This window comes from Leptosomus discolor, chromosome 16 (assembly GCF_034619465.1).
Source record: "Leptosomus discolor isolate bLepDis1 chromosome 16, bLepDis1.hap2, whole genome shotgun sequence".
NCBI classification, from domain to species: Eukaryota; Metazoa; Chordata; class Aves; order Leptosomiformes; family Leptosomidae; genus Leptosomus; species Leptosomus discolor.
In genome coordinates, this window is record NC_141406.1 from 12,451,900 (window position 1) to 12,463,622 (window position 11,723).

The 11,723-nt window shown below is 47.0% G+C and overlaps 1 protein-coding gene across 2 annotated transcripts in view; it reads right to left on the minus strand.

The window, feature by feature from the left end:
• Positions 1–7,640, minus strand: part of AACS (acetoacetyl-CoA synthetase) — a 41,275-nt gene extending 33,635 nt beyond the window's left edge. For both annotated transcript variants that reach the window (XM_086474185.1, XM_086474184.1), the window contains exons 1-2: positions 7,523–7,640; positions 4,168–4,271 (exon numbers count right to left, since the gene is read on the minus strand). In XM_086474185.1, coding sequence (XP_086330311.1) covers positions 4,168–4,271; positions 7,523–7,640 — 222 coding nt within the window. The remainder of the gene's footprint in view (positions 1–4,167; positions 4,272–7,522) is intronic.
• Positions 7,641–11,723: the final 4,083 nt, after the last annotated feature.

The window sequence follows — 11,723 nt, forward strand, 5'->3', positions numbered from 1 at the left end:
AACACAAGTGAAACAAACCACTACCACTACATCCAGACCACAAGATACACGCAAACCTCAGTGCCCACTGGGGTTTTGACTCTGGGAAGATCCCCAACAGGGACTAAGCTAGTGTAGCTATCGACCAGCCCATACACTCCAGCCTCCCTCTTTTATAAGAGAGCATGGGAAGGTATGAGCCTCCATCCTTCCCCAGCATGAGTCCCAAGATACAGCAACCAATATCAGGAACTCGGACAATAGTAATTTAAATTAACCCAAGACTAAATAAGTGAATTGTATAGTCAAACATAACTAAAAAGTTCAAGCTTTTTAGTACAACTCTCCGTTGTTTTAAAACTAAGTTGCAGTAAATGTTTAAGTACTCCACAGCTCCATCCAGAGTGCAGAAGCACTGCTACCAACCTCTACAACTAACAAATACTGTATTACAAACTGTGAGTGCACGTTTCTACCATCCTTGATTTGCTGTTTTCTAAAAAGAGGTTTCAATAACCTAATAAGCCCATATTAAGTAATCCCCCATTTAGGACTAAGACATGCAAAGAATTGAAAAGTGCAATTAAAAAGTAGTCACAAAGCTATGTTCAGCTGGAACAGCTTCCCCCATCTTGAACTAATTAAGCCTCAAAACATTAAATTATCTCTTGGTAAGTCATAGTTAAGACTATACCCTTTATAACAGTGACAGGTAAGGAGCCCCTTAGCATTAGCCACAAAGGTATGTAAATTCCTTCCAAAATGCCCCACTGTTTATAGAGCTTCCACTGCCCAGCAGCACATGTATTTCGTAATCTTTAAACTGAAACTCTATTTTATAGTTGTGTTTTTGAAAGCTTCAGTTTATACCCTCAGGTTCTCATGGACTGCAAATGCATCACAGAAACAGCACTCTTGGGCCAAGTAAAAGGCTCTTCTGAAAGCCAGAGCGATCTCAATACCTCCTGTTCCAGAAAGCCGAACAATATTTGTGTGCTTTGAGATGTGCACTGTATGTATTACTGGAGGCAACACTACAATTATTTTGTAAGAGAAGTAAAAGCTCATGTGGAAGCTCTACTGTATTACTTTATTTCAAGTGAATTTTCTAGAACTAGGAACTCAAGTAGATACCTTCACTCATCACAATTAGCTACAACTGAGTCATAACCTTTACAGTTTATCAACTCAGGCTGCAGAAATGTTTTTTATACCAACACATATTATTGCAGTAATTAGAAGGCACTCTTAAAACTGGCTCATTACTAACTTCCTTAGCTTGAAGAAAGCAAGCAGAATGATTCCAGCATTTTCCAGGACAAGATCCAATACAACCCTATTTTCTTCCTGAAGTAGAACACCCCTTCAAAGAGTTCCACAAGTATAAGGTGCTAGACTCACGTACTTGATGCTCCATTATTTTCTACTCAGGTAACACCTATGACTCCTAGTTAAGCCTGATCTCTTCGGTAGTGGTACTTTGTTATATGAACAACCTGATCCCTCCCTTAGAGGTAAGTTCTCAGCCTGCAACAGAAACCCAAGGTCTGCTAATTTAGTGGAAGATCCCAGTTCTAGCAAGTCTATAAAAAATGCAAAGCTTTCAACAAACCTTTCACTTCATGCAGTCCCAACAAATGCTCAGCAAGTCTACAGGAAAGGGAAAGAAGTACAGTCTACTGCTGACTGCAGCCCTCGTTTCATGAGTCATGCTGTACTCCTACTCTCAGCAGCACTGAAACACACAAGGCCAGCTCCTGTGGCGAGGTGAACATGCCAAGCATCAGCTGTACTCCCATGCCACCAGCTCCTGTTCTACAACTGCTCTTCATGACAGCTGTCAGTGACTACTTCCCAAGCCTCAGCAGCTACAAATAAGCACCATATTAGCAATATTCTGTCCTCAGCTCTACTGCATTCCCCTCACTGAAGTGGTTTGCTAGTTGTGCTATTATGCCCCAGAGATTGACCTTACCCCAAGCAGAGACTATGCCTTTGAGAATTAATCTCACCATTACCATGACAGATAACCCTTGCCTTGCTGTGGCACACACATTTTGTATGACCTGAAGAGCAGAAGAGCACACCTCATGAAAAGCTAGAGTAGATACTATCAGAATGCTCAAAGCAGCCCCTCCACAGGAACAACAACTGTCAGGTGCTTCTTGGAGGAAAAAGAGAAGCAAGTTTAGCTAACCTTCCTCCTTTAAAACAAACAGCTACTTGAACATGACAATGCCAGTGCTGCCATGTCAGGATAGCTCTGCACACTGCCAGTACCTTTGCTCTTTTCAGAAGTGACATGGATATCAATTGCTACAGACTGACATGAGCATGTCTACATCAAAGACTTAAAACCTTCACTAAATTTAAAACACTGGCTGCCTGTATTATATATGCACAAAATTTTATTGCTTTTCTTTAGAATGACCTGTGAAAGTACAAACTGTTTCACTGGCTAGGAACAAAAGAGTCAATTCTAGTTCATGAGAAATTTTATTTTCCTCAGAGCATAATTCTTACTTCCAACAAGCAGCAGGGATCAAGCTGCAAGACACTTGAAGTCAAACTTTTCAGCTCTTTAGCTACCACATAAGAGCTCAGGTACATGAGCAACCTTTCTTCCTGGCATGCAACAGAAATGGACCAATGGTAAGGACTAACAGTAAGTCAGCTTTGAGGCTCAGCAAAGCTGGAGTCAAGCCTTGACACTGACAATATGCTGACACCGAGGGAAAGCTAGAGGCAAACAGCAATGTCCATAAAGAGCAAATCGGGTATCTTCCTCTGCAGTACTCAACCAGCTGACTACCTCTCCTGTTTTAAGATCCCACACCACAGCAAGACCCTTGTGAAACAGGCAGGCAGGGACCTAGAAGCTCACAAGTAGTCTAGTTAAAGCCTTCCTAGACATCCCCATCTTCTTGCTTCTCATCCTCAGGAAACATCTGGTTTTAGGCCATCATTGCCCACTTCAGTCTCCCTCACAGTTCACTGGCCATTAGTGGTATCGGGAGGGGCAGACTTCCACAAGTGCTAATCCTGCAAGGCAAGAGAACAAGCGTTACTGTCCAGCTTGCTTAGTACAAGTGTGCAAAATAGCTCCTCTGAACTGCTTGCTCAGGACAACCTACATTCATGTGGAAATTTAGGAAAATAGCCTTGTCAAGAGCACAGAATATGTAGAGAAAACAGACAGTATCCAAATATAACCTGGCCAGTTTTTGAACTACCAGCTATAGAAAAAAGATTAAGTGTTTACAGGCTTCAGACTACATACTTCAAAAAGCAGGCTAGTTCTGACATTCTTGCTGAATTCACCCTTCTAAAGGATCAGTCACACTGAGACACCTGAGCATGCAGTTTCATGGCAGAAGGAACTATTTGATCTATCATATCATGCAGTACAGAAATCTGTGACAAAAAGGCAAAAGAAACTTACCAGTTCCCTCTGCAGAACTGCCAGTACTCTGAGTGTTCTTGGAACAGATGGTCTCCAGGGATTAAGATACAAGTTCAGTCTTCTCACTGCTAAGTCCCAGGAAGGTTCCCCTGCATGAAGCTTTTGCAGTAACTAGTCCAACATCTTCCTCAGATGCAAAACCACAGGGTGATGTTGATATTCTACACCAGGGCTGTACAAGGGCTCCAGCTTTGCCCTCCACTCACAAGAGCTTCAAAGTCACCTTTACCTCAAAGCAACACTGTGGCACAGTCTGGTATTCCACCTGTGATTGCCTTCAACCACTACCATTCCCTCAAAGATGCTTCAAGCCTACATCTGACTGCAGAGACAACCATAACTAGTTCTACAAAACTGGAATGGAACAGGTGTGCTTATCACAAGCTGACTCAGGGAACGAGCTTGACTGCAGGCCAGCATTTACATAATGAAGATGGTATTCTACCAGCAGAATCCTACAGCAGAAGGCAGTATGTGCAAGCACGTGACCACAAGGCTACTACAGCAGAATTGTTTAAAACACTAGAACTTGAGGATTTCACTGTCCTAAAAGTGTACCAGCAACAGAATACCACCACCCACCACACAAGGAAATTCAGGACTATACACTTGACAGATTTTTCTTATCACTTGCAGAGAGTGAAGGAACAGGTCAAAGGATTCATAAAACTGGTTTATTTCCCCTTTGTGTTGCACTTGACTGCTGAAGATAAACACTTACTTACCTCATCATAGAGGCGAGAACATACGATGTTACTGTACTTCCAGAATTCTGCCCAGAAGTCTGAGAAGGATTCCACTGACCACTGGTATAAGTCATCGTAGTTGGCTAGAAGCAATAGATACCTGTTAGCATTACGCAGAGAATTACAGGCATTCAGACAAACCACAATTAGGGATAACCCAGATAAAGAAAATTTGCAGCTAAAACCACCAGTAAGATAAAAAACTGACCACACATAGATGACTTCTGTTCAAGGCAAGTGACTATAGCATCAACAGGCAGAGTCCACTTGAAACCTGAACAGATGGGATGGTTTCACCTGACTGTTACAAGCCATTTGCCACAGAATCACAGAATGTTAGGGGTTGAAAAGGACCTCGAAAGATCTAGTTCAACCCCCATGCCAGAGCAGGACCACCTAGACTTTGTGCAACATCTACCCCCCCAATCAGTTAAACCAAAGATTAGACAGCAGGACAGAGCTCCACTTGCTGACACTTCCACTCCCTATCACACCATCAACACGGTGCTTTCAGAGAGCAAAAGATAAACAAGTCTTCCTGACAAGAGACACCTGCTGTATGGTTCCAGTTCAGGACCAAAGACCCCTGACAGCACGGTAACATGGAGATTAGACACACTCATTATCTAACTGTAACATCAACAGCCCTGCTACAAAGGAAGCATGCATCCTGCCTCAGTAAGGTGACTGACAGATCACAGCTTACCTTTCATGTTAAGACAGCACTAACAAAGCTAAACAAGACATTTACTAGCTAGATATCAAGACCACAACCTGGCACTAACATGGAAATGAGCAGTTTCAGTCCTATATGACTGAGGCTGATGATGTAACCCAAGGAATGCATACCAAAAACCCCAGAATTTAAAATAAATACTGAAATTCAGTGTGTAAAACAGTTCCAGGTATGAATAACCAAAGCTGATTCCTCATCATCAGCTTAAAAGTTCCCAAGCCATGTCCATGCTGTCTGAAGCTGTGCCAGCAGCAAATCAGAGCATCTGCCATCAGTGATAGTAACAGTTTCCTGCTCTGCCAACTGTGTTTCCTATTCGATGCTTTCAGCTAAAGCACCTGAAGTCAGCTTCCCCAATATTTTTGGTTTGTCATCCTGTTATCCAGCCGATTGCTTCAGAAGTCATCTTTGCATCCTCTAGGTCCTACAAGGATGACATCTTCCAGTTTTGTAAGAGAAAAAGCAGTCAAAACCACCTCTACACTGTTACTCACACTTGATCACTACAGCTGTTCCCCCACCCAGTCTGTCCCTTCCACATCTCATTCCACTCAATCTTTTCCATCAATAAGATTACTCCCTAGGTATTACTGACATAGCAGAAGCAAAGGCAGACTCTTCTCCATAACTCAGCTTTTGCCTACATATTGCCTCAATCTCAGCCTCCTACATACCCTTTTTTACACTCCATCCAAGTTACTCTTCACTGCTCTGTACACTGCACATCAAGGAAAGTTCAAGCTTCCATCTCCTCCTTCAAGAGCAGATTGTACCCCATGCTCTGCATCATTTGCTAAACGCAAAAAGCCACAAGTCACCACTAATTTGTTTCTTGCAATACAGTTTGTTCTGTCTTGTCTATACAGTTTGTCCACAAATGAGCTTTAGCATGGAAGTCCTTCAGCAATTGTTATTCAGCAATTAAACACTGCATCTTATTACTGCATTTTCAGGGTTGGGCATGCTGTTTCAAGGGTTATATTGCCCTTAGCTCTCCTCAGTCCATATCTTAACATTACATAAACAATCCATTCTTAGCTGCTCAATAGCACACAGACCAACAAACACCAGTTCAAGTCTAATGGAAGTTGACAAAGGTTTCTATATATGCACAGGAATCCACTTTTGAATGGAGACAGCCACATCAAAATAGGGTGAAAGAGAGTTCTAGTTGTTACAGCCCATGGCAGCCCATCTGAAAATGCATTCAATCTTCATCATGAGTACCAGTTACGTGACATTTCTACTCAAGAGTTAGCTAAAACTGTGTAGTAACTTGCTTCCTATGTAGCAGGAGATAACTCTCTCTAACAACACTATACATTTGTGTTCAAATAGGAAATCCCCCAGCAGTCAAAATAACGACCTGGCTTGCCTACATAGTAACTTCCCAACCAAGGTGCCTAATTGTTTTCCAGACATGAACTTGTAGAAGCACTAGATACATTGCTACTACTCCAGTATGTCTCTTATATCAGACACATCTCTACTGGACTGGCAAACTTGTCAGGCCACTTGCCAATACTACTCCCTCTATCCCCCACCAGACAAATGATTACAGGAAATCTACACAAGCAACCTGGCCCTCAAATATTTAGGGAGAGCAGATAGTATAAAACAAGCCAGTCAGAACTGGGGGGTTTAACCCCCACATGCACAGAAGTCCACCTGGTTCATGATGTGAATGAAGTCATACAGCCAGCACCACTGACTCCTAGAGACACCACCTACAGCTACCAGTCTTTGAAAAGTCACAACAATATGGGTTGAAAGACACCCCTGGAAGTCCAACCCCATAATCAAAGCAGGGCTGAACTCAAAGATGACAGATGGATTTTAAGTCAATGGACTGCACACCTATTGACAGGTATTTCTGAACAAGCATAAAGCAGAGCTTGAAGTTCAAGCAGTTAGGCAGGTGCACAGTAAAAAACCATAGCTTCCACCACCAAATCAACTTAGGCATCACCTTTCACTTCCCAGCATACTTAAATATCACAAAAACACACTCTTCATGAACAAAGATGAGCACAGCCTTAACTCAAATATCACACACACGTTGTTAAAGCACCATACTAAGGCTCACATTAACATCACAGCCATGACGGCAGTGATCCTTCCTTCCCACATGCTTTTAAAACATTAAGTCACTTCAGCATTGCTACTCACCCCAGGAAGCCCCTGCCAGCAGGCTCCCAGCCGCACACAGCAGGTACCACTGCCGACGCCGCCTGGGCTGACATCCAGCAGCAGCATCAGTGACAGATAAGGCTGTTTGCATTCCCCATCGGCATGTACCCTCACACTAAGCGGGATGCTGCACCGGAGGCCTCTGCATGAGGCACAAGCAGAGCATCCCACTCGCAGCCCGGCCCACTTTACCCCCTCCTGCCCCGGACGGGGGGTGTCTGGGCACCCCGCGGGCTCCTCGCCCCCGGCTCCGGGCAGGGTCGGACGGACGGCCCCTAGCCCTGCCGCGGGCCCGCGGCAAGGCCAGCCCCGGGAAAGCAGAGCCCTTACAGCCAGAGCACGGCCCCAAGGAGAGCCCGACGGCCTCCCCGCCTGGGCGCTGCCCGCCCGCCCCCGCCCGCCGCTCACCCAGGCGGAGCCCGCAGCTGCTGGCCACGGCGGCGCGGAACCGGTCCATGTGGGTGTTGCGCTTCGTATCAGGCTCCCACATCACCTGCGACTCCATGATCTCGGGCTCCCGGGACATGGCGGCGGTGGCAAACGAGCGCAGCGAGCGACTAACCGTCCCTCCCGCAGGGCACCACCACCACAGCCGCCGCCTGCAGCCCCTCGGCCCTGACTACCGGGCCCCTCCTCCGGGCGCACTCTTTAAGGTTCGCCGCCCCCTATCGTTCTCACTCCGTAACCTTCCGCCGGAGAGAAAAGAGTGCGGGACCTTACGCCCCGCCCGCCGAGGGGGCGGTGAGCGCGGCGGGCGCCCTGGCCGTTCCCCCGAGCGGAGAACGCGGGGGCCGTTGCCCTCCGGGGAATGACTGGGGGGCAGGCGCGGGTTGCGCCCCGCCAGCCCACGGCCGAGCCGGGGACCGCGGCGAGACCCCTCACGGCGGCGGGGCCCGGTCTCTCCCTGAGGGGGGTCTGGGCGGTCTGTCACCTCAGGCGGCTGCGACACCCCTTCACCGCCCCCCCGCGCGCCCCTCCCGCCAAGTGACCGCGCCCTGTCCCCTGTGGACACCGCGGAGAAACCATCGCTTCGCGCTTTTCAACGGATCTCTGCAAAATTACCGCCGCTTTGTTATTATTTTTTAATCCCAGAGAGGTCTGAAGAAGACCCCGCTGACAGATGTCTTTAACCCAATAATGAGGCAAGAGGCGCGTTTCTCCACAGCCTCGCCAGCCCGGTCGCGCTTTCATAACGCCCTCTGCCTACAGGTCTTGGCCCTTGGATCGAAATCGATCGCCTCACTTCTTGCAAAACGCGAGGGCTTTCTCCGGCTGAGCACTGCTACGTTGCAACAGCCGATTTTATCCCAGAAGGGGCGTAATGAAGTACTCCGTAACAGCGCACCGTGGGTACACGCTGCTTATGTAACTTATTTTCAAGGTCACAGTTTCCCTTCTGATTCACAGAAGCCTCGAAAAATACTGATTTGGTGGTAGATTGTACAGGCTTACAGTATAAATATGAACGTAAATACATGTAGTAGGTAGTAGCATACTTGCTATAAATGCCATTTTTGTGCTACTGGAATACAAGTGTATTAAATTTGCAGGCCACGGCAACGTGAGTTGAACAATCCTGAAAATTTTGCCTCCAGAAAAACATTACATAGATCATACTTAAAAATATGCGTATTTATTTCTTAAAAGTTAACCCTCTCCAGAGCTTAGAGGACAGGAGGAGGCTGGGGATGGAATACAGGACACGTGATCTGCTCTTGCTTGCCCCCCTCACCGTGGCAGCGGTGCCCAAGAGGAGGTGTGAAATCCGCGGCGCGGACGCCCTGCCAAAGCCCCGAGATAAGGGCAGGCCGCAGGACATGCGCCCCGGGGGTTTCACCATTCCAGCTGGGCTTGGCAGCCACGGCCTGTGGCGGAGAAACAAACAAACTCCATCTCTCTGCACACCCACAGAAAAAGTTAACTTCTGGGTTTTGCCCTTTGGGTTGTGAAGACATTTATTACGGCAACAGAGCGTTAACCAACGTGGTATATAGACAGGCTTGGGACACAAGGCATTGCGGTGCAGCTGGCAGAGTCGGATGTTATGTGGGTATTCCCTCCTCACCACCCTCTGCATCTATTTACCCTCGATTTACAGCCGTTCCCGCTCTGGGGTGCAAAGGTGAGCTTTTGGTCAGGTTCTCTACAGTTCTCCGAGAATCACACCTGACACAAACACCTGGCGAACCTGTCATGGCCGGCGTTGATGCCCTCCCTGCGCGTACTGGAAGCAAACCTGTAATTTTCCATTTTTACCTCACTTTCGTCTCATCCGGCTCCACTCTGAGGCCGCCCTCCCCCTCCGCGCCCCGAGGGAGCCACAGCTCCGACGCCTCCCGCCGACCCCTCGCTGAGGCGGACGGCACCGAGCGCACCGACCACCGGCCGCCCCTCAGGCGCCGTGGGACCGGGCGGTCCCGCGCTGCGGACGGATCCCGCGCGGCGCACGGCGGCCGCGACGCCGGCGCGCCTGATTGGCTGCCACGCGCCTGGCCCCACATCAGCCCAGAGCCCGCTCTCCTCACGGCTGCCTGACGGCGGAAGAGCTGACACCATGAAGAACCAATTGGCGCAGAGGTTTCTCGAAACCCAGTTCTCTGTCGACCAATGAGCGGACGGATCAGAAGGAGGTGTGCCCAATCGGAGGAGAGCTTTCATCCTGCTCGGCGGGCGGGGGTGGGGTCCCACCGTGATTCCCCTCAGCGCTGAGGCGGGCCGGGCGCGGCGCCTCGGCGATGCCGATATTACCCGATTTAGGGTAAAAAAGCAGCAGCAAACCAGCAGCCTTCCTCCACCCAAAGCAACCGCTGCGTCTAAAAAGAAAATGCGCAGCCAAATCACCCGAGAAGGGACCCAAAAATCCTCTCACCCAGCCGAAAAAGGCGTAGTTTAAAATGGACTGACCCACTTACTGTTCAGGGAGGAAGGGGCCCACCGGGAATTTGGTGATACAACTCGGGCTTTTAAGAAAGCCTGACAGAGCGTCTCATTTATTAACAGCAGTTTTACTATTGCACCCTTACTTGGAGGGGGTTATGCCTCTGTGTTTCTTGCCCTCGTTCCAGTTTTGCCTCATCCAAACTTGCCTTCTTTCAAAAGCGACTTTATAAAAATGGGAGGAAAAAGAAGGAAAATTAAGCCTTTAATGAGGAAATGGGCCTTAAGAGGACTGCAGTGACTACTAAAAATGGAGACTAGATTAGGATAGCTGGAGGAAAATAGCCTGAATAAGATTAACCAGAATTGGCGATTTTCAAATCCTTTTAAGCCTTGTTTTATACCTACTGATAGTAACAATAGGTTAAAAATTAAATCATGTGTTCTGCTTTAGATTAGATTAGCGGCCCTTCAAAAGATGCTTCAGAACCGATGAACAGTAATAATAATGATGATGACACTGCCTCTTTTGTCATCTGTGAGGTAACTAAACTGCAGTCAGTCTGAAATCAAAAAGGGTGATGAAATGCATGGACCTGTGAGATTAAAGTTTTGTAATAATACCTCATGGCAATCTGTGCAGTATGCTGAGGCCTGACCATGATCCGTTGATCCTGGATTAGGAAATCTAAAAATTTTGGAAATTTTTTTAGAAAATCCTATATTCAGAGTGGCCACCACCTGGTTAATGAGTCTGTGTAAGAATAAGAAACTTCTGGCTCATTTGACATCCATGATCTCTGCAATGTCTACATGGTGGTAGGAATGCAAGTAACCAGAGTCAAAATCAGAAGAATTTACTGAAAGGGAAAGGGAAAGGGAAGAAAAGTAGCAGTGACACAGTGCAAAAAAAGCCTCACAGAGCTAGCAGCAGAACATGAAAAGGCCTAAAATGACAAGAGGTCCTAAAGCGATCAGCTATGGCAAGTCGAGGCTGCGAGATGAAGTAAATACAGAAAAAATAGGGGTCAGTGAGGTTAAGGACTGGTCCACAGTAACACCAGTTCACTTTCTTTAAGGCTATGTCCTTTGTTCAGCATAAGAATTCTTTCAAAAGAGAGGACCCTAAGATCTGCTAAAACTGACATCTAAAAGACCCCATTTTTTTCTAAATACTGTTCAGATTGTTGTTGAGTCCCTACATCTGAGTTCGACATCTTACACAGTTTCTAGTGCAGATCAGGGAGCAGAGAAACATGCTCATGCTTCTCCTGTCCAGTGAGACCCTCATCAAAGGATCTTTCTAGAAACCTCACAGTTGCCCCAATTAAAAAGTTCGGTGTGGTTGAGATCAGTATTTCATGCCATGATGCAATGTATTCTTTGAGCAGACGTGATTTCATGTATTTAAACGAGAAGGGTGAAATACTGTGTAATTTCATAAGAGCTGTGGATTTGGAGAGATAAACGTACCTGAAATAGGCTAGTTGAGACAGGTCAGGATATCAATTAAATGCCAGGGAAGGTTCCCAAATTATCCTGACCTCATATGAAGGACAACGCTGGGCCCTGGCTTCCAAAGGCACCCACTGAAACAGGCCTCTGAGCCTCTGTAAAGAACGGATAGGAAGAAACAACAAGCACTTTGCAGAAGTGATTTTGAGAGGATCCCACAATGGAAACTCACATAGAGAAACAGAAACATCCCCAAATTTGCAGAAACAAGACCCAT